We start from the raw sequence: 22,473 nt of genomic DNA, 5'->3' as shown, positions 1-22,473 counted from the left end.
TGCAAGGACTTGTACCTAAAAATATTGCCACGGACTAAAACGACCCAACTTGACCAAATATGAGAACTTAATTATACCTAAAAATATTGCAAGAACTAAAAAGATAGAAAGTACACAATTAGAGGGACATGTATGGCAATTATACCAAGAAAATACTCCCCCTTTGGTTTTAGTGATTCTCTCTAATATTAATTTTCTCTAATATCACAGTTCATTCCTTTCATTCCCATTGCAATTGAAACTGAAAATGAAGAACAAATCACATCTATTTCTGCAGAAATGGAAGCTTAATATTTTGAGTTTTAAACTTGTGGTCTGAATCTGAATAACAGATTATTTATCATAAACCACAACTGAATCTAAAACCTGAAAACATAATTCATTTCTATTTCTGCAGATCTGGAAACTTAAAGACTTATCAATTGTCATATCTTTCAGAACAATTTATCACTAAAGAGCATCAACATTTCTCTTTTTCAAGTTCAACCCATGATGAACCATGAAAATACCTGCCAATCTGAGAGACAGTGAGAATTTAAGACAACAAAAAACATTGTTTGACCAATTCACAGAGCAAACATGAGAATCAGAGAATGATAAGTCTGATAAATTAGCTGCAATAACTTTTCCATCTTCATATTTCATCAAAACTAAATGCCACAGGACATTAAATCATATGTAGTATCATACTGAGTCAAATCATAACATTGTTTAAGTACTGTAATGAAAACATGATCGTATTGAGTTCCAATACTAATCAGAGGTTTAACAAGGAGTATCTATGATTCTCTTCTAGGCTCATTAAAGTTATATGAAACATCCGAAGTTTTCGGTTGTTTGAATCAAATAAACCGGGTTCCAAAATGCTTCCATGAAGGTTTCTTGATAACTAAAAGCATATATGCATTAAAAAGCCTAGAGAACTTCAATCTCACGCTTATAATGAATTCTGAGAAAAGCCATCAAGAACACAAGGAAGCAACACCAGAATCGAGAAGAAGTATGATACAGAAATACCTGGATCACTCCACTACAATTGCTAAGACTAGCAAGATATATATTTAAGCAACACTAACAACAATACATATTACAAGATGGATGATGATGCTCCAAGGAAACAACTCAAGCCACAAAGCAACAAATCAACACAATGATTTACATGGTTCGCTCATTGTAGGGCTACATCCACTGCCAAGCCAGAAAACATGATTCCATTATCAACAATGCGATTAAGATACATCGTTATCTCTCAACGAGAAATCATGCACACCCACCAACAATTTCTCAAACTCCAAGTCCAAAATGCTTTTTCAACCACAAAATGCTTCCCACATCTTGGAAAGACAATGAAAAGAACTTTCACAACTAGGGATCAATTACTTATTACTTGTCAAAAAATTGAGCAAAGAAGAGAAAACCTTTTTTTAACCAACCCAACCTTCTTGAAAGTCCATTTATTCACACAGAAACTATACACCAAACACACATTCCTCAAATGCCTCTGGGTTAACTAACCTATCCCACCATCATTATTTAGTGCCAAGGAGTGATTTATAAATATAAACAACTATCACATGACTTACTTTATATAAGAAATGTTCAGATGAATCAGCAACTAGCCTTCACAAAAAGAGTACTACATTGTTAGGAAGGAAATTACACAAAAAGGGTGCGGTATTACAAATAAAGAAGAAAAATGAAGCATGCACAGAGAAAGCTTCTCTAACTAGGAGATAATAAACTTAAGGGTGAAGTAGAATATTGTGAGGAATGAGACCTGCCAGATGACCAACAATAAAATATTTGACAATAAAACCCATTGCAGAACTTTCAAATCACACACAAAAGTCACTACATAATAAAAACCAAGATGGAAGCATGCACAGAGAAAGCTTCCATGAATTTGAGATATTAACCAGAAGGATGAAATAGCATTACATTGGAAGGAATGAGACCTGCCACATTATCAATTATAATTATTATTGAGAACATCCAGTGCAGAACTCTCAAATCACACATAAAAGGCACAGTGATCAACCAAAAAAAAAAAGGGAAAAAAACATGGAAGCCTGCACAGAGACAGCCTCTCTCAGTTTGAGACATTAAAATGAAGGATGAACTAGCATTTTGTAAGGAGTGACACCTATCAGATGATCATTGATCATATATCTGTTGGGAATATCAAGTGCAGAACTCTCCTTGTTCAGGAATATTTTGGCAACTCTTCTTATACAGAACGCATAAAAAAAAGTCTCAAATCTTTCTAAAAGAACTCTAAACAAAGAAGACAGCACTAGCAGCTCTTAATTAGACTATACAAATTTAGCAGTTCATAAATAAATGCCAGACATTTCATTTTGAGGTCCACATGAAACAAAATTGGAGCTTGACAAGCCAATCCGCTGTTAGCTAATTTAAATTTGCATGAGTTATGATTTTGATGCATATACGACAATTGGTATCTTGATCCCTCATTATGGTTACGTCATCAACGACAATGTCACTCGTTAAACTTCAAGAAGAGTTGTGTGATTTACGTATTGTTCACGTTTGCAATGCATGGCCTTAAACTAATCTAGCTATCTGCAGATCACGTATTTTATGTTAATCTATTCATACATCGACAAACCAATCACATGCCTTCTTTTTCTGGTACTCATGTGCCTCCATAATCCACAGATCACGGAAGGCATCGTGATTTTTAACTTATCCAAATAAAGCTTCTAACTGCAATAATTCATCACATGTCTGCTATTGACCTTTTTCTTAAATGGACTAAAGGGATATATATCAAGATTGAAGAAAAATAAGCAGCAACAATTTGAAGCATGCACAAATCATCCAATCATACACCATGGTTCTTAGAGTATTAACTGCACAAAAAGGCAAAGGTTGCATTGAGTATCAGATGGTTCGATCATGTGGCTGCTCAGTATCCAGAGAGGCCTCTATAAGGTTACAAAGAGCATCAAGACATTATTAGAAATGCCAAGAAATGGAAACATGTGAAAAGAAAAGCAGAAAATATATGATAATTCAATCATCAGCTATGGGTTTGAATTTACAAAGTTCTGGATAACCCTTTGCAACATCAATATTCTAATTGGTATTAGTCTTATATTTGTGCAAAAGATAGCTCCTTCAATGTGGAAGGCAAATTAAATAGCCCTAATGCTAACTCTTTTTCCTTTTTTACTCAGCTTGCAGCATGCTTCCTTTCTTACTGGCATGCACATAACAATGCATTATGGTTAGCGATAACAGCCAGATCATGCATTTAATGTACTCGATATAATCCTCTTTAAGCTTCATAAATGGTTCACAGACAAGTATTCACAATTTATAAAGCTCATTTGCAGGCATGCAGGCAAAACAATAAAAATGCAGACGCAAATTTAGATAGGAGATCATCCTTAGAAAAAAGGTTTCAAGGGCATTAAACTTGGATATATGTAGTATGAAAAAATTTGGATCAAGACTTGTAAATGGTCGAGCTTTAGTCCTCTCTGTGAGCATGGGAGGTGCACTCCACTGACAAGTCAATCAGCACAAAAACACCACATTCCTCTGTCAACTCCTACTCATGCTTCTTAAAGGAGATATTTGTGAATGAGAAAAAAAAATTCTCTATTTTTCACAGAACATCAACCACTTCTTGGAGATATATAAACTACAAAATCTAATTGTTGGTGCTACTGCCAACAGTTCATGGAATAAATATGCATTCAAACTATATGGCAAGGGGTTCAATTCTATAAAATCAATCATGGAACTATCCCAGGACACCTTCAAATCAAGAGACAAAAAAAAGCATGTTCATGATAACAAAAAAACATGACAACTATTATCTCACTGAGAGAGGAATTTCCATATATGATCATAGAAACTGCCAATTAGATCACTGGAAATATTCCTCACAAGGGACCTCACTACAGATCTCACGAAATACAGGCAACCTTGAACAGCTAATAGCTCCATATAAAGCATTCCTAATGGCACGGTTCATAGCTTCAATACCCTCAACCATTTCTGCTGTTTGTGGGCTCTCCATCACTTGTCCTTCAGATCCCCATGTGGCTATCCAGTGCTTCAAAACCAAAACATGCAACCTATTGTTAGAAATTGATAATTGATCTTTTCTTTTATGGTATTAATCACGCAAACCCCATTAATTTCATCTGGCTGAAAGACCTAGATTCAACTATACTGTAAATAATCACCTGGAAAAAATCATCAAAAACATCTTTGGGGGGGTTGGTGACCAGCTTTCCTTGCTGGTCAACCAGCCCAAGCCTCTCCATGATACTGGGTTTCTTTTGCTTTGATTTAGTCCTCATGAAGCTATGAGATAGACACCTGAAGCAGCAAGAGATAACAAGAAGAGTGGGAAGACTATCCCTATATAGATGAAAAGGGGGAACTTTTATCTTACGGGCTATTGTAAACCATTGGATTAAATGACTATCCCTAGAAAATACAAGATATGGAAGGAGGGCCTTGAGAAATGAATACACAATTAAGGATAGTAATTACAAGCTAACAAAAGCATCTTCCATAAATTTTTGTCTGGTTATTCAAACCAAGCTCTTTGAACAAATGACATCAGTAGACAAACTTGGTGCGAGGTCACAAGAAATACACGCATACTTGTTGTGGATCCCAATTTATGATCAAATAGGTGGTGAGCAAATTTGATGTATATTGTTGTGCTCGTCCACCACAGATGGAAAAGAAGTGTCATTTCCATCAAAATGCATGTTACTCAAATGGTTTACCACGTTCCGCATAGGGTGTAGCTTGGACAATCTTGCATTACATAAAAAGACAAATCTGCCCTGCCTGGTAGTCTATCTTGGAATTGCTACTTTCCATTTGACAAGCCAATGAGGAGGATTTTTGCTCTGATCCAAAAAGAGATTAGTTTCAAAGTAACTGTGACCACAATTGTAACCACGGAGACAATTAAATTTAATCAATATTAAAAAGTATCCATAACCTGATGTGAGTTGGATGAGGGGGATGGATTTTCATTTTGCATACATGATACAAATTTTACAATAACCAGAAAAATTAATCCATGGCAACATACAATGTATATTTCTATATTTCTATATTTCTAATTCTAATGACCAGCCGTCTATATATCTTTCAACTACGCATTCAGTCACAAAAAAAGAAATTATGAGAAGAGAAGCAAATTTAATTCTGCAACATAGATTCCAAAATAAGAGAAACAAAAAAACTCCAGCATACGTGTGGAAACAAAAGCAAACAACCAGCAATAGATGCAAAACTTCAGTGCACAGTCAAGAGAAGCTTCAGCAAGATGAGATTTTTATCAAGTGAGCATCATAGATGCTTCTCGGAAATCAAAAGATGGAATCTTGACTCCTTCCATTCGAATGGATAGAGAAAAATAAGATAAATAAGCAAAAATAAAAAGCATAAGCCGCAAGATAAACTCACCAATTTCAGAGACCTTTGTCTCATCTGGAAGAAACAAAATTTTCCAGTGGAATTTCATCAGTCAGCTCGATGTCTAGCGAGAAGCTCCTTCTCGTTGAGAGCCTGGAAAACAGAAAACAAAAAGGAGCGGAATCAGTCTCTTCTCCAAGATAAACAAAAGGATCAACTGAATACAAAAATTACCAAAAGAGATCTCAACCCCACCTCCTTCCCATATTCTCTTCCTGAACATCCCAAGACCACCAAGATCTTCAGAACGGTTGGAATGATATCCTTGTCCAAGGAACCAAAAGCTCCTCAAAAAGCACGCACATGGATGATGAATCGAGAGAGAGGAGCACACGGTAGCGCATGGGAGAGCCAAGGGGGGAAGAACCAGCGCGTCATCAGCTCCAGCGATGAGACCTGGAGCTCAGTGATGGCGCAGTGATGGAGGTGCTCGCTTGAAGAGGAGGAGCTCATCGCAGCGATCCCGGAGCTAGAAGAGGCTTTTGGAGACGAACAGCTCTTCAGATGGGCATCACGGAAAAGGAAGACATGGTTTTTTATGGTTAGGTTCAACCAGGTTTGGAAGTTATATATATATATATATATTATGAGAAAAGGTTATATGTGGACGTCCATAGACGTCACAGTAGACTCTGATAATCTAACCTTTTGGTTACGGTGAGTAATCTTAGATTAATGAGTTCGTTAGTTTTAATTTTTGTTTTTATTGTACATTCCACTTTTTTTCTCTGTCTTCGTTCATAAAGCACGATGTAACTATTGTTTATTGAATAGTATCCAAAGTAGTTGGATCGAAATCCAGCGGTCCAGCTAACGTTCATGATTTTTAATACGTGAGCGTGCATCGTAGAGATTGATCCTCATATATTATTATTATTATTATTATCTTTTCCAACAAAAAAAAATTATAATTTTTTTTTAAATTCAACTTTAGACCAAGCATGGCAATTCCACTTCATAAAACTACATTAGCATCCACATATGAATTAATATTTTTTTCTTTTTATAAATGTGGTATTATTAAAAGATTGTTAACAGAAAGATATGTATGATAGTGCATCAGTTATAATTACTTATCGATCACTTATGAATTTATTAACTCAATTAGATATTACATGAGATGATAAAAATTGTACTACTTGCATACTCAGAGATTTGCAAAAATCAATTGAACTAATAAATTCTCATTGTTATGTAATCTTAAAAGAGATACACTATCTACCACAGAGAATTGTCAAAATATATTTAATACAGTATCGTAAACAATATTTGAATTGGAACGTTACATAAAATAGCATAAAATAGTGTTGTTATAATAATGTATTGTTTAACAGGACTAGTATAACAATACAACAAGTATTCCGGTGAAGGATTTTAACCCTATATCTTTACCAATCTACTGTATGAGACTACTACTACTATTACTAACCTAATGAGTGGTTGAATTAAAAATTTTCATAACATGAATGTTTTTAAGATAACAATGAATAATTTCCGTAAAACACAAGAGTATGACATTTTGGGGAGTGAACATTACATTTTTTACACATAGATGAGAAGCATCCTCCAATTTAAGGGTAAGTTAGGGACGTGCATGTGTAGGAAACAGAGCTCAATGCTGACTCACGTGCTTTATGTGGATATGGGATTCGATCTCGAGTCCTACTTGATCTTCAAGAGAACATCAATTAATCCATGGATGAATGGAAGAGAAGTGAAGAAGAAGAGCTCACAGTTTGAGAGAAAATGGAACTCATTCATTCATTGAATTGCTTTAGCTGTATATATAAAAGCATTGTAACTAACTTTGGTGACGTGGCTTATTACATGGTTGCTAAGTCATCAATAACCAACTGTAATAAAAGAAACATCTCCATCAATCTATTGAGAAGCTCCAACCTGTTTGTCAACTTGATTCAATATATCGAAAGCTCCAGTGATCTACGAAGCTCATGGCTACCATCGGGGTTTTAATAAAGCTGAAAAATCCATCTACAATGGTCCTCCCAGAAATGAGACACTCTATACTAATCCAGTCTTAATTGACTCGAAAGGCGGTTTGTGTTGGTGGAACAAACATTACTTAAACAATGCATTTAAATCTAAAATACTCAAATTATTTTAATATACATATATATATATATATATATATATAATCAACACACAGAATAAACGGCCTAGATGAAGCCACCTGTCACTCTCCTGCTCACTCATCCACAAGATAAAACTAAAAGCGCAATCCATCCTCCTCCCTTCATCAACACCAAATCTCAACCGTCCGTTCCTCCCCAATATCTAAATCCCACCCCATCTCCCCCGCCCAATCCCACCACCTCTCACTCCCACAATGGCCTCCTCTCTCCACCTCTCTTCAATCTCCACCGTCCGTCCCTCAGCCCATCTCCGATCTCCACCGTCCATCTCCACCCCCTCCTCCTCCCTCAAACTCTCCTCCACCTTCCGCCCTCCTCCCCTGAAGCTCGCTCTCCGCCGCAGCCGCCGCAGCCGCCGCGGCGGAGCCGTCATAGCCGACACCGCGGCAGCGAGCTACGCCAACGCGCTCTCCGACGTCGCCTGCAGGAACAACACTCTCGACACCACCATGGCTGATGTCGAGAAGCTCGGTCGCATCTTCTCCGACCCCGAGGTCCTTTCCTTCTTCGTTAACCCCATCATTGCCAACGAGGAAAAGGAGAAGGTCGCTTGCGAGATCGCCGATTCCTCCTGCCTCCAGCGCCACACCGCCAACTTCATCTCCATTCTCATCGACATGAACCGCATCGACATCATCCAGGACATCGTCAGAGAGTTCGAGAACTGCTACAATAGGATCACCGGCACCGAGGTCGCCGTGGTGTCGTCGGTTGTGCAGCTCGACTCGCAGCATCTTGCTCAGATCGCGCAGGTCGTGCAGAAGCTCACCAAGGCCAAGAACATCCGGCTGAAGACCGTCATTGATCCTTCTCTCGTTGCCGGGTTCACCATCAGGTTTGGGAATTCCAGGTCGAAGCTTATCGACCTGAGTGTTAAGAAGCATTTGGATGAGATCGCCTCGCAGCTCGACTTCTCTTCTATCTCCTTCGCTTGAAAAAAGGTCGCCTTTTTCTCATCCTCTGATTGTTTTTTTTATAGCTTTAAACTTCTATTATATGCTTTATGTAATTCAAAATGCTGGGAATTTCTTAGCTATTGAATTCCATTGTTTCCTCTCTCTGATGTTATTGAAATGTATTTATATCCATTTTTTTTTTTCCAAGTATTGAAAAGTAATGTGCTTTCCCGATCGAGCTTCATGTGAAATTCTGAATAATTCGAATCTATCATGTTGTTTTTGTGCAATTCTGAATAATTCGAGCTTCATGTGAAATCAATGGAATTTCTAATCAGGTGATGAATTTATGTGCATGCTTAGCATTGTGTTGTAGATGTCTTGTAGCTGCTACTGAATTATTTAACTCATGTTAATTGAGAATAGCGCCTAGAAGATGATCAACCTGAGTGTTAAGAAGCAACTGAATGAAATCACTTTGCAGCTCAACTTATCCTCCATCTCCCTCGCTTGAAAAAAAGGTGGCTTTTTTCCTCTGGTTGTTATCTTTTTTGTAGCTATGAACTTCTGTTATGTGCTTAATGTAATTTGAGGTGCTGAGAATTTCTCAGCTTTTGAATTCTATTGTTTTCTCTCTGCTACTATTAGTATTGAAATGTATATCTTGTGCATTTGTGGCATTTGTTTCTGCAAAGTCCTTATTTCTCAGTGTTCTCTAGATTGGTATTTGGGATTTTAATGATCATAGTGTTTCCTTGTAGCCAATCTTCAAAAAAATTCTTTTCCTCAAATTTGGAGCAATAGGAACTTCTTAGCTCTCGGTATCTGACGTTTTCTCTGCTCTCTTGTGAAATCAATTTTTAGTTAGATGATGCCTGTGTTTGTATATGCTAAGCTTGGTGTTGTTGATGTCTTGTAGCAGTGAATGGTGGGTGTTCTTATGTGATCCTCTGCTTGAATAATATTGTTGGATGAATGGGCATTGTTTGATCTTTCTTTCTTGTACTTTTTACTTTGAAACTGTTGTTCCTTATCATTAGAGACTGACTATGTTGTTTCCCCCATTCTTCACACAAACAGTTGTGTGCTTTGTGTGATTTGATTAATGAAATGTATATTTTGGTGAAATGGATTGATGCTTTTGTTGTGCAACATTGAATTCAATGAAATTTGAGGCTACTCTTGTGATTGTTTCTTTTTTACCATCTATTTCTTATTGGATTGAAAGAAGATTACTGTTTTCCAATTTTTTTTTTTTCATGTTTACTTGCCCACATTTCTCATATCCCTACAAATCAACTGTGTCCTTTATGTAGTTCAAATTGATGAGAATTTCTTAGTTCTTGATTTCCACTTGTTCCTCTTGTGATGATGTTTTTATCTTTCTAGAGGGTAGAATTGATTGAAATTCTTTATGTTAAAGTGATCCTCCTCATGTATATTATTGTTCATTGTTTGCCTGCATTTTGTATCATTTAAGTCAAACATGTTCACTTTTTTCACTCTTATCACTCGGCAGAGACATATATTCAAGGACTGTAAGTTTGTTTCTCATATTGCTTGATTTTCAGTCAGGAACCTTCAAAGTTTTTTTTCAATTAATCAAACATAGAAAAATGTATGGAATGATTCCAGTTTCTTTTCTCTTTAATTGCAATATTGTATACATAATTATTGTGTGCAGCTGTGTTTATGAATATATTTTATTTTTATCATCAAGAATATATTAGCAAGAGTCTCCGCGTGGTGAATAATGTGGATAATGACTTAATTCAACGCATACAAAAAATTATCTAAATTTTATTAATTAATTTTTTTAATATTATGGACAAGTCACCATCCAGGCTTTATTTAGACTTGGACGAATGCCTTACAAAACTCATTGCATATAGACTTAACTATCAAAATTTCACAATTGTCATATAAAAACGTTGGTCTCCCCGCTCAAACAAATTGTGTTATAAATACTAGTGGTGACAAGTTTCTGATTATGAGCGTCTAGATAGGGTTGCACAGATTGGATATTCAATTTTTAGTTTATGTGCACGACTATAATTCACTAGTATTTATCAAATATATATATATCAACGAAAGTAATCTATTGATAATCAGATCTTCATTAGAACCTTTCACAAGTGGTGAGATCGAATTATAGGTGAAAATATATTTCTGGGAGTATGAGTAATGGTTGTATATGAGTGGTCCTAGTACTCTTGTATGCATGGGTCCTGTCTTCACTTACTCCGCCGAGATTTATGCACACTTTTATTTTTTTTAGTGGTCTAGTCGCTCATTTTGACAAAACAATAATAATAATAATAATAATAATGTATATATATTATTTAGTTAATTTTCTAAAATTAGTTTAAGCAAAACACAATGAAATTTTCATAAAATTCAGAAATTATAATAAACGAAGGTGCTCGCTGGAGCTGGAGCTGGAGCTGGAGCTGGAGCTTTCAGAGCAATGGAGCGCGCTTCTTAGAAGAGACCTTCAAGCTCCTCCGGCCATGGCCCCGTCCATCGGCAACGTTGCTGGCACCGGCGCCCGCAGTTGGCCAGCCAGTGCGCCGCTGCAAGCCTGTCTTTCGACCAGCACACCATCCAAGGACCCCTCCTCCTCCCCCAAACTTCAGCGCACTCCATCAACATCTGGCACACCCTCACACTCGGCAGCTCAGCCCCCTCTATCATGGTCCGCTGTAGCCTCGGCGATCCATGGCAGAACACCACGTCATCCTCCCCGAGCTCGATCATAACCCTCATCGTTTGCAGCAGAGCTAGGGCTTCTGCGTGAAACGAGCTGAAGCCGTTCGTTGGGAACGCTTCCGCTAGGGAGTGGTGTGCCGTCGATGTCCCGGAGGATGAAGCCGCCGCCGGTGCTGTCAAAGTCGGTCTGATGGTATGAGCCTGTGACTTCCACCCATCTGGAGCCGCTTGGGATTCTCAATCTGGTGTGGTTCATCATCAAGGCCAACCTCACCCTCTGCTGCTGTTCACCATCAAAGGATGCCCTCATTATACATTATACTGATGAAAATGCAATCCAGAAGGAAATGAAGAACGCCCACATTGCATTCATCTGAATCCTGGTATGTTGTGATCTACATTACTAGATCCTTGGAGTTTATCTTAATTTGATTTTGTTTCTCTGAATGCTTGTCGAGAATTTATATGGATTCTTGATTGAATTTGGGGGAAAACAGAGATTGTTATGCTTTTGGGGAAATGTAGGAAAAAGTAGTTCTTTTGAAGAATAATAAGAATAAAGTGAGCATAATCATGGGGAGAGGAGTAGAGAACAACAATATATTAATAAACCAAAATATTATAGTAGACCTTTGCCCTTGCAGAATATTAGACTTGTGATGGATTGCTTCTAAATGTAATATCTTTCCTAATAACATTGTCAAGCATAGAGATTATTTCCAAAACCAAACATAGATTCTTCTAATATACTAAAACCCCAAATATATCTCAACAAAGGAAGTGGATTTGTGCATCAGGAGAAGTGATTGTTTAAATAAAATTGCTAGAATCGGTTGATGATGATAGGTTTTTGTTAAGATGTCAATCAGAGATATCGAGAAACATTAAATCACCAATGTACCTAGGCTTTGAATTAGTTTGATGCTTCTAGCAACCTCACCTTATCTCAAACAATCTTAAGGGCGGACATCGAGAGCTATCTATGAGCTCTTTGTTTGTTTACATCTTTACATCTAGAAAAATGAAATACGGAAGTTCATATATGCTTTAGAAACAAACTTGTATTTTCGCTCGAAAATCGAGGGGGTGAAAAACAATCCAACTCTTCTAATAAAAAAGGGGGAAGAAAAGGTAAAATGGAAAACAAGGTATACAACCATCACTTCAGATTAATTTCAATTATCTAAGAAAAGAAGGAAGTGGGTAGAAGAACAACTTAAAGTTACAACGAATTTCAAGGGCTAGATCTACCACATACCATATTGGAGCACTGGAGAATCCTCTTTCCTCCTCCACCGCCTCCTCTTGATGGCGTTATTAGCAAAGCAAGGATGACTTTGTGTGGTAAATTTGTTATAGTGCAGGGAAAGTTAACTTGAGGCGCTTCTGCAGATGAATGAATTCTTGCTAAGAAGTCTTTAATTCTACACTTGTGCATTATATGAAGTATTTATTGTAAGGCCAATGAACTAACACAGTTACTATAGTGAGATTGCGAGAGATTCAAGGGAGAGATTGGCCTAATTAAGAATCAATATCATTGAGGTGACAGCAATTAAAGAATTACAGACAACTTGAATTTTGTTGAGCGATTCAATTTCCGGCATACCGGTATTTGGCATACTCTTTTGGAATATTACTCCGATAGAATTAATTTTGGCAAAGCTTTTAGTAGTCAAATTGCTATTTATTTTTAAATAGGAAATTATAGGCGACTGCTATGTTATGCTTACATTTATGAGAGTGGATAATATGTAAGAATAATTTCTGAGATCTTTACTATCCTTTTTGATTAATCATTATTTAACTAAGCTGGGCTCTGCTGCCCTCACCTAGAACAATGCTGAGAGAAATGTGTCACGGCAATGGCCCTAATATAATTAGGAATAAAAATTTCAGTTGAGACAAAGCTGTGTGTGAAATGCCAAATCATCTTTATTTTATCCGGAGAAATCCCTGCATGACTAAATAAGGTATCACTTAGGCCTTGGCTGCAATTGGCTCTGTCCATGGTGGGAGCAAATTGTGCAAATGAACTTCTACAACCATGCCAAAGTTATTAGGTTGGGAGGCGAATCTTAGGCAAGATATAGCCGTGGAGGAGAAAATATCTGGAAAACAGTAGAAGCATAACAAGATCAAATTTTATCAGCACTTGTTTTTTTTTTTATCATTTAGCTGAACACAAGGAACCAACTCACCTCTCTACTGTTTTTTCCCTCTCTCTCCATACCCTGGAATCCTTACACAACTTTAAGGTGATTATGCAAGGAAGGAAAATAAAAAAAATCAGGTGTTTGAGGCCAGGACCCTTTCTTCAATTGTTTCACTTCAAATGCAAACTATATTATGACTTGAGAAACAGTTCTTCTTTTTGAAGATATCTCAAAATAACATGTCTGCATTTGTTGGGTCTGTAAATACAATTTTGGAAAGTAGTTTCAGTTGTGTGAGAAATTATCATTTTGAGTTGACTTAAAAGAGAATAGCCATTAGTCATGCATATTAGGAAAGTGAACACTGAAAGGAAGAAACCATTTTGAATTAAGAAGGCCATGCAAATGGTTTTGTTTTTACATTTTTTTTATTGGTTAAGCATGATTCTAATAGCAGGCAAGTACACTAAGAATATTGGGTTTATTTCCAAATATTTGAAAATTTGAAATCCCATTTTCCTCAGATGTAAACATTACATATGCTTTAGTAAATTATCTAAATTAATCATTATTTTTAATTTCATTTTCTTAAAACATTTTGTGATTGTTGCCATTGTGGTCGTTATTACAATTATTTTGTAAAAAGCAAAGTCATGCCTGTAAAGTAAACCACTCATGAATCTAGACTGTTTCAGCATATTACAGGTCTGAGTTAAATCTTGTCCAATGTTAAACTTTGATTTCTAGTTTGAGAGAATGAGGTGCAAATCTATAAGTTCATATTTCACACATTATCTTTTTTTTTTTAAATCTTTTTTTACTGTATAGTCAAGCTAGGGATGCTTCTCCTGAGGAAGCAATGGAAACTTTTGCAATTTTATTTTCTTCTGTTCAGATAAGTCGTGCACCACTTTCTAGAAGGCATTATGAGCAAAACCAGTTCAGGAGTTGCACATGTTAGACTTATTAGTGAAGCGAAGCAAACTGCTCATCTGGTGATGGTGAATATGCAAGTATGTTTCATCTTTAATCTGTGTAATTTATGGGTGGTTTCAGCGTACAATTGCTTAGATTTCATTCTGACCTGTGTATATGAATTTAATATCATAGTAGGCATCCTTCCAAAGAAGGCTTTGGGGAAGCTTGCTTCTTCGATAATCTCAGACTCGTGGGGAAGGGAAATCATTTCTGAGAAATCAATAACCAAGAGTATTTTCCTTATGCAGATATGTGTTATGATGTTGGAAACTCTAAACAGAAAGAAGCAGGCACAAGATCTTCACTCATTGGAGAGCCTGGTGCTTGGAAAATATCTTTCCACTCCTTCCATTTACTCGAAATAAGGTACAAAATTAAGTTCAACCACTTCTGATTCCTCCAATACGAAACTTTTGGTTTCATTTTAAGGCATCGACATGAATGAGAAATACAAACCAACAATTACAATTAATCATGTTTGTTGTGGTTGAAACTCAAATTAAGAGAACACTTACGAAGGTACCTGATAGTACCTTCCCCTACACATGCACCTGTAGATTATGGCACATGACTCTGCTACTGAACACTTGAAGCTTACCATCACTCTCTTGCATGGAGAACATGGTCCACAGGCATGAGAACAATCTGGCAAGCTCGACCCCGTCGTATGTATCTCCTTCACAGCGTCCTGATCTCTGTCACTCTGCATATAAACAAGATGGTAAGCCATCGAAACCCAAGTTTCCGCATGAAAGAACAGCATAGTACCTCTGATTTATGGTTCTTGTCTTTCAGGACCATTGAAGCTTCAAGGGATGGCAAAAGATTAACAGAGATTAGTTCATAAACCAAATTGGCTATGAGATAAGGTATGTATAATGCTAACTATAAATACAGAATTTACCAGGATTCAGTCGTAGACTTTCCACATTAATGACTAAGAACAACAAGAAAAAGACTGTGAGAAACATGCTTTTTAAACTGATGCAGTTATTCTTCGTCATCTTATTTTCCTTTGTGTCTCTCATCTCTCTCAATGCCTTTATATATACACTACTTTGAGAAACAGCTTTAAATGATGAATAAGAGGGAACTTTGATGGATGTCACATGATCCTTCACGTTTGATATATTCACATGAATTGTTGTGCCGTCTTGAACAATAAATATTTTTATCATTTTGTAGAGTATTTTTTGTTTCATTAATTTAGAATTTTGAAGAAGAAGAAGAAGGGGCATTTATGGGGATGGAGTTAATGCTATCATTTGATAAGGTACCAAAAGAGTGAAAGAAGTGAATGAGGGAATTCACGTGCATGAATAATTGGGATAAAACTTCTTGGCTTTAAATGAAGCTGCTGTTCCTTTTTAATTTATTGATTATTGGATTTAATTCTTCTTTGAGAGTTTGGTTGCACTTTGACCTTCAACTTTCTACAGTGTTTTTTCTTCCTTCTTGTTTGGAAAGGGTCTATCTCTGATGGTAGTTAATGGGGAAGTTTATATATTACTTAACTTTAATTATGTAGCACAGGTTAATGCCTGTTGATAAACTTGAGTTAACCAAAAAGCTTCAAAGTCCATTTAAAGAGAGAGGGAGATTAGTAACAAGCTTGGGTGTGTTTGGAAAACCTTTCCCAAAACCTTCAAAAATTATAATTTCCAGTTTTTACTCTAAAGTTTTTACTTTGCTTGCTTTCGTTTTTTTTACTAGTTATATTTTAACAAGGTTGTTTTAAAATTTCCCAGTACTCATGTTATGGAATTGAAAACATTTTTATTTATTTATTTATTTATTTTTTGACAAAGACCACAAGCACCAATTTAAAAGACAGGCATGTATGAAGGTGCACCAGTTACAGTAGCTTGAATGATCTCCATGGGATAAACCTCTTTGTCATGCAATTCTAAAAGGGAGGACGGGAGATTTTTTTTACACAGAACTTTCACAGGGGACCAAATGCAATGCGAGTTGAGAGGCTCAAACTCGAGACATCTCAATCACATTACGTTTTTTTTTTCATATAACTTAAATTTATTTTACATTTTGACAGATGATCTTTTCATGATCATATTTTACTCCATGATTTTACCTTGTAAATACTTAAAACTAGAAACCTCAAGCAGAATTAAAAAAAAATGACAAAAGTAGATGAGAATTGATTAAATTAAATAAAAAAATGTTGTATGTATCCTGATTAATTTCTTGAATAATCACTGAACTTTACTTTATTTTCAAAATGATCATTTAAGTTCAATTTGAATCAAAACGGTCATTGATTTTCAATTTATGTTCACCGGTGAGTCATTCGAGTGTCTCTCGCCCCTCTTTCCCTTACGTGGCGGTAGGAGAAGTTGACTCAGAGTGAACATCCTTCGATTGTTCCACGGTGACGCTCCACGCCGCCATGACGCCACATCGAGACCGAACATCACCATCTCCCGAGGAGCACGAGACATTGCCGTAGTTGTTGGTGACCATCGCCTTGTCCGCCCACCGCCCACTCATCCCGAAGATTGCCCGGACTTCCTCTCTCACAGTTGAGGAAAGAGACGACCGAGTTTTGCAACCTCTGACGCGCTCAACCGGACGAGTTTGCTTTTAGTGGTGATGTCGGTGAACTGGGAGAAGCGCGCATCAGGGGACGACGCACCAGAGTACAGTAAGAATTATTTTTCTGTAAACCCTAACACTAAGGTTGTGGATTTTGTTATAGTTTACACTGTAATGATGATTTCGGACTTGGGGGCTCTATAATACAATTGTTTTGTTTTTATATCTAAGGAGTGTTGGCTTGTTCTGGTCTTGTTTTTATACCACTATGTACTGCTTGGTGATAATTTTTGTGTTTAAATCCCGCAATAACTTGTACAACATGTGCATAGTGAGGAATTGTCCCCTTTAATGTGGTCCCCAACTTAGAAAAATACATAGTGGATGAATTCATTTGATAAGTTGAACTTCAATGACTAAAAGTGTACATAAAGTAATAAAGCACCTAAAGTCTTATACATAATGGGTTTAGCTTTGTCAGGTTTGAGGATTTAGAAGAAATTTGTGCCAAAAAATTCCAGATGATGATGAACTTATTATATTATGAAGCTCCAATCTTGTAAAAATTATTTTTGCTCAAAGTTTGTATGAATGCCATGGAGTTTAAGTGATGTTGGGTCTTTTGTTGCAATCCAGTTAAATGATTCTCCTTTATTTGAAATTAGTATAACCCTGGATTCACTTGTCCTGTTATGTTGCCTATATGGTACCTCATTTAAAAATTTGATTGTGTATAGTGCCATTTTTGGTTTTTTTTCCCAATTCATGTGTTAAACGAAATTTGGGTTATGTTGTATTCTTTATGATGTTTATAGATGGTTTCAAGTTGTCAGTGCAATCTAGTTATCCATGTTTTAGATTTAATGTGGTTTTTGGAGCAATGGTAGATGTCATTGATTATTGTTTTTTTATTCTTTGACTCGAGTTTGTTATCTGAGTTACTTTATTTTTATTATCCATCTTTTTGTTCTACTGTGATATTGAATATATACTTTAAATTCATGTTCTGTTGCCATATTTTTTTTTTTAATCATCTAATTTGTACTCTACTTAGCTTGTGTTGCCATTAATCTATATTCACCAAGTCTTGTACTTCCATTTCAGTGCCAGATGCTGAATTGTTTAGTATAAGAATGCATTACACCATTGATGGGATAGAAGGACTGGCAGGTTATGTGGATTTCTGTAGCGCTGATCAGATGTCCAGGATTGAGTTGCTTAGTATGGCTAAGGAGTTCAATTTAAATGTTGATCTCTGCAGTATATGGTGGCTGGATTCCTTCACTGAGTTCAAAGCAATGAGGGAGATAAAAAATGACATGGATGCTCTTTTGATGGCCCAGAGTGTGAACTCAACTAGGGAGGTGCTTGTGTGTTAAAATTAGTGGTGGTGCCAATGCTGGTGTTTTTGATGAGCATGTAGATGGAGACAGTGACTTAGAGGCCAGGTTGCTGAACAAGGGAAAGGACAAAAAGCATAGGCATGATGAAGAGGGCAGTGAAATACATGACTCTGAGTGGAGTTTTACTGATGAGTTAGATGGCCAAGATGGAGAAGCGCAGACAGAAATTGTTCCTGTGAGTGGAAAACCAACAAACTTTGAGAGTAATGATGATAGAATGGAGTCTGATTATGCAGGTTCTGAAGAATTACATTCATGCTCATCTACTGATGAAGATGAATTACAATCCAGAAAACCAAACTATTCTGAATTCAATGAGGAATGTGACATGAAGGATCCCCACTTTTAAAAATTGGGATGAAGTTCGAGAGCTTCAAGCGCTTTAAGGAAGCAGATCAAAAAAATTATGGGAATTAAGCATAGATTTGTAATGAACTTCAGGCCAAAATGATAAGGATGTATGCGTGGCATTCTCGCAAGAGAGGTTGCCCGTTCTATTTATGGGCATCGCCAATGTTGAAAGACAAGGCCACGGTGCAAATAAAATCAGGCTATTTAAACCACGAATGCACAAGGGACCACAACATCAGACATGTCAGTGCTGATTGGATTGCAAAGGCATACTTGGAACAATTCAGAGCAGACCCATCTTGGAAGATAGCAGGTATCATCCAAGCAGAAAAACAAATCGGAAGTTCAAATTAGTAGGTTAACAAAGATATAGGGCCAAATGCATTGCCCTAAGGTAAGATTTATGGTTATAAGTAAAGTTTATAAACACATATTCTTTTTGGTCTACATTATTAATTGATCCATTTCTTGTTCTATTTTTGTGATATGCACTAGGCTTATAGATGGAGATGATGAGAGTCGATGGCGTGGATTATATAACTACTGAGTTGGAGCTATTGAGAAGCCACCCGTGTTCAACAAATCAAATTCAAATGTGATGCGAGGGTATTTCAAGCAATGTATGTTTGCTTGGCACCCCTCAAAGAAGGTTTTCTCGCAGAGTTGTAGGAATGTCATCGATGTGGATGGATGCTTTTTAAAGGGACTTTATGGAGGGCAGTCACGACGATGAGAGGAGTGGATGCAAATGACTCCATGTACCCAATTGCATGGGCCACTGTGAGTAGAGAAACCAAGGAAACCTGGAAATGGTTCTTGGAGTTACTGGCAGAGGACCTGCAAATGACAAACAGCTATCACTGGGCCTTTATGAGTGATAGGCAGAAGGTCAGTTCTATTTTATTGATTTTCAATATGATTAGTTTACCTATAGGACTGTGATCTTAATTTATCATGTCATTATATTAGCTATATATTTTCTTAATCCAATATGATTACATTATCTATAGGACTGTGATCTTAATTCATCATGATTAGATTATCTATAGGACTGTGATCTTAATTCATCATGATTAGATTATTTTGTTTCATCTATTTCATATAGTAAAGTTTAGTGATCATTCAATTTAATAATTCAGTCAGATTTGTTAAATTTGTCCTGTACTTATGTTTATTTACACTGTCTCTTTAGCTTGTTAATTACACTGTCTAATACTTTAACTGTTTTCATTTTGATGGGATTCTTGTTGTGTCTCGTGGGTGTTGACTAAAAATCGTGGACTAATCCCCCGCAATAGAAGAACTTTTTCCTCATAGTGAACACAGGTTCTGTGTTAGGCACATCCACTCTAATTTTAGGAAAACCTATAGGGGTAAAACCCTTAAAGACCAAGTTTGGAGATGTGCCACATCAACAAATCTAGCTTCATTTGAGAGAGCCATGGACAACTTGAAAGAATTATCTGAAGGTGCCTTTCAATACATGAAAAACATCCCCCCCAAACACTGGAGCAGGTCTCATTTTCAAACAAGATTCAAGTGTGATATACTGCTCAATAATATGTGTGAATGCTTCAATGGGCATATTTTGGAGGCTAGGATTAAGGGAATTGTGACGATGAATGAAATGATAAGAACCCAACTCATGATAAGAATACAGAAAAGAAGAGATGCAATGAAAAAAATTACATCCACACACTGCCCTAGGATAATTAAGAAATTGGAAAAGTTAAAAGAATTCAGTTTTCTTTACACAACAACATGGTCAGGGGGTACCCAGTATCAGGTTCTAGGACCTGATGGGCAATATATTGTTGATAAAGATGCTGGCACATGCTCATGTAGAAGATGGCAACTAACTGGCATCCCTTGTAGCCATGGAATTTCAGTTATATATTACAACAGTGAAAGACCTGAAAACTATATTCATAGTTGTTATAAGGTCACCACATACATGGACACCTACAGACACACTTTAAACCCAACTCTTGACAGGGATTCTTGGCCAAAATGTACTCAAGGACCTATGATTCCTCCTCAACCAGTTAACAGAAAAAAAGGCAGGAAGACTGTATTGAGGAGGAGAGAATTAGGTGAAGAAAGAAGAGGGTACACAAATGGGAGAGTTAGCAAGCAAGGGGGCACAATCAAATGCAGTGTTTGTGGAGCTAGAGGGCATAATAAAAGATTCCATGGAAAGCCACATGTAAATGTTATTGTCTACTTGATTGAATTTTATTTTCATGCATTTGTAGTGTGCTATTGGAAAAGTTATGACACTTTGTAAATTCCAGGTGAGTAGTGAAGCTGGTGTGTCACAAAAATGCGTGGACAAACCCGAACAAGGGGACACCGATCCAATGGACAATATTGATTCACAAACCTCGGATGAGCATTTCACTATGGTATGTTACTTAACTTATTTTATTTTTAGTTTTCTATTCAGTTCTTTTTTAAATGATAAACATAATTAAAAAAATGTTTAATGGAGGTGACTTGTGTTTTACAAAGTTGCTAGTTTGATTGAGGTGATCAACATCACCAACTACAAACCGTGCCCCATCCTCTCAAGAACCCATGTCACAGGGTGAGGGAATATTAATTTTGATATTTACAATTTCAATGCAATGCAATTCAGTGAGTTTTATTTTTTTTTGAGTGAGACATTGTAGGTGATAAATGCGACCCAACCGTGGACAATCCACTGAGGGCTTTTACTGCAGCAGTGAGGGCTACCAAGATGTAAAAATGCATACTAGAGGAGGCAAGCCTAATACTTCACATATGACATGGACTCATGGATACAACCGATGCTACAAAGAAAAGGAAAGCTTGGATGCCATGAAGAATTATCTCGAATCCTTGTAGCAACAAACTTGCAATTCTTCTGTGTGTGGAGAATTAATTTTGAACAACCCTAATTTATTTTGTAAGTGGGGTTATTTTGTATGTAGCCATTTTTTTATATGATAACACATCAGTGTGTAACTTTTAAACTGAGTATTTAAATGCAAACTTGAAATTCTCTACTGTGTGTGCAGTAAAACTCTAAAACAATCAGTTTGAAAATAAAGTAAACTAAAGTTTTAGTGTTTCATGATAATCAAAATATTTCTAGATCCTGGTTTATAATAAGGAGAATGTACATTCCATTCAGTATCATAACTTAGATTACAATGTACATTGAATTCAATTCTGATAACTTAGATTACAATCAACATATTCGATAGCAAATGGAAAAACTAAACAAACAAACAAAGTGCCCGAAATCATACACTTTACCCCTAATACCTCCATGTTACATCCCCTCCCACTTTCTCACTCAAACTACAATATCTCCCTTAATGCCCTCGACATTCATATGCAGCAGACATGCTAAAGTAAGAACGCTGATGGAATTAGGGTCTTCCAACAATGATTTCCCACACTTCATAACAACCGTGAGACATGCGAACGCCTTCCTCCATGTGTGATTTGGCCTCTTGTACAAATGGAAGCACCGAGATCTTCTTCTCCCATGGCAACCGCTGGATGACTTTTGCCATTGTTGCCACTTACTTGGAAGAAGACTAAGACCCTGCCCAACTTGGAATCCTCCCAACGATTTGGCATATTTTTAAAATGACTTTAGATGGCCACATCAGCCCCTGGTGTGTGGCTAGAGCGCCGAGTCAACTTCTCCTACCGCCACGTAAGGAAAGAGGGGCGAGAGACACTCGAATGACTCACCGTGAACATAAATTGAAAATCAATGACCGCTTTGATTCAAATTGAACTTAAAATGATCATTTTGAAAATA

The 22,473-nt window shown here is 36.7% G+C and overlaps 3 protein-coding genes and 1 long non-coding RNA gene across 15 annotated transcripts; 2 read left to right on the top strand and 2 right to left on the bottom strand.

The window, feature by feature from the left end:
- Positions 1-370: 370 nt before the first annotated feature.
- On the bottom strand, positions 371-5,757 carry LOC120250688. Of its 6 annotated transcripts, XR_005533057.1 has the most exons (4): positions 5,671-5,757; positions 5,467-5,568; positions 4,221-4,356; positions 3,483-4,087 (listed from the first exon to the last, which is right to left on the bottom strand). XR_005533057.1 is itself a non-coding variant. In XM_039259521.1 (2 exons), the coding sequence occupies exons 1-2, from the start codon at positions 4,335-4,337 to the stop codon at positions 3,899-3,901; spliced, it is 306 nt and encodes a 101-aa protein (XP_039115455.1). In that variant the 5' UTR covers positions 4,338-4,890; the 3' UTR covers positions 3,045-3,898. The 6 variants fall into 6 exon arrangements, 1 of the variants encoding a protein (XP_039115455.1); XR_005533059.1 differs by lacking the exons at positions 3,483-4,087; positions 4,221-4,356 and adding an exon at positions 371-517; XR_005533061.1 differs by lacking the exons at positions 3,483-4,087; positions 4,221-4,356 and adding an exon at positions 371-509.
- Positions 5,758-7,777: 2,020 nt separating this feature from the next.
- On the top strand, positions 7,778-10,961 carry LOC120249832 (ATP synthase delta chain, chloroplastic-like). Of its 6 annotated transcripts, none has more exons than XM_039258503.1 (2): positions 7,778-8,569; positions 10,944-10,961. In XM_039258503.1, exon 1 carries the CDS (start codon positions 7,823-7,825, stop codon positions 8,561-8,563), a length of 741 nt encoding a protein of 246 aa, XP_039114437.1. In that variant the 5' UTR covers positions 7,778-7,822; the 3' UTR covers positions 8,564-8,569; positions 10,944-10,961. The 6 variants fall into 6 exon arrangements, with proteins under 6 accessions (XP_039114437.1, XP_039114438.1, XP_039114439.1 ...); XM_039258504.1 differs by lacking the exon at positions 10,944-10,961 and adding an exon at positions 10,926-10,942; XM_039258505.1 differs by lacking the exon at positions 10,944-10,961 and adding an exon at positions 9,447-9,464.
- A 405-nt stretch (positions 10,962-11,366) lies between these two features.
- On the top strand, positions 11,367-15,293 carry LOC120249831. 2 transcript variants are annotated; one of them, XR_005532890.1, is made up of 5 exons: positions 11,367-11,616; positions 14,285-14,402; positions 14,616-14,733; positions 14,925-15,088; positions 15,163-15,293. It is a non-coding gene; the product is annotated as an uncharacterized LOC120249831 (long non-coding RNA). The 2 variants fall into 2 exon arrangements; XR_005532891.1 differs by having other exon boundaries at positions 14,503-14,733.
- LOC120249829 (protein EPIDERMAL PATTERNING FACTOR 2-like) lies at positions 14,740-15,616 on the bottom strand. The gene is made up of 3 exons (XM_039258499.1): positions 15,272-15,616; positions 15,136-15,173; positions 14,740-15,070 (listed from the first exon to the last, which is right to left on the bottom strand). Exons 1-3 carry the CDS (start codon positions 15,603-15,605, stop codon positions 14,879-14,881), a joined length of 564 nt encoding a protein of 187 aa, XP_039114433.1. The 5' UTR covers positions 15,606-15,616; the 3' UTR covers positions 14,740-14,878.
- Positions 15,617-22,473: the final 6,857 nt, after the last annotated feature.

This window comes from Dioscorea cayenensis, chromosome 19 (assembly GCF_009730915.1).
Source record: "Dioscorea cayenensis subsp. rotundata cultivar TDr96_F1 chromosome 19, TDr96_F1_v2_PseudoChromosome.rev07_lg8_w22 25.fasta, whole genome shotgun sequence".
In the NCBI taxonomy this organism is placed as follows: domain Eukaryota; kingdom Viridiplantae; phylum Streptophyta; class Magnoliopsida; order Dioscoreales; family Dioscoreaceae; genus Dioscorea; species Dioscorea cayenensis.
Note: the sequence above shows the minus strand (reverse complement) of the source record. Positions and strands in the feature narration are given on the sequence as shown.

Excerpts from the sequence above, each read along its gene's own strand:
- LOC120249829 (XM_039258499.1), bottom strand. The coding sequence starts at position 15,605 with ATGCCCCTTCTTCTTCTTCTTCAAAATTCTAAATTAATGAAACAAAAA. Across the intron at positions 15,174-15,271 it reads AAGTCTACGACTGAATCCTG|CTTCAATGGTCCTGAAAGAC; the intron begins GTAAATTCTGTA and ends CATCCCTTGAAG. Across the intron at positions 15,071-15,135 it reads ACAAGAACCATAAATCAGAG|AGTGACAGAGATCAGGACGC; the intron begins GTACTATGCTGT and ends GTTTATATGCAG.
- LOC120249832 (XM_039258503.1), top strand. The coding sequence starts at position 7,823 with ATGGCCTCCTCTCTCCACCTCTCTTCAATCTCCACCGTCCGTCCCTCA.
- LOC120250688 (XM_039259521.1), bottom strand. The coding sequence starts at position 4,337 with ATGAGGACTAAATCAAAGCAAAAGAAACCCAGTATCATGGAGAGGCTT. Across the intron at positions 4,088-4,220 it reads TTTTTGATGATTTTTTCCAG|CACTGGATAGCCACATGGGG; the intron begins GTGATTATTTAC and ends TTGGTTTTGAAG.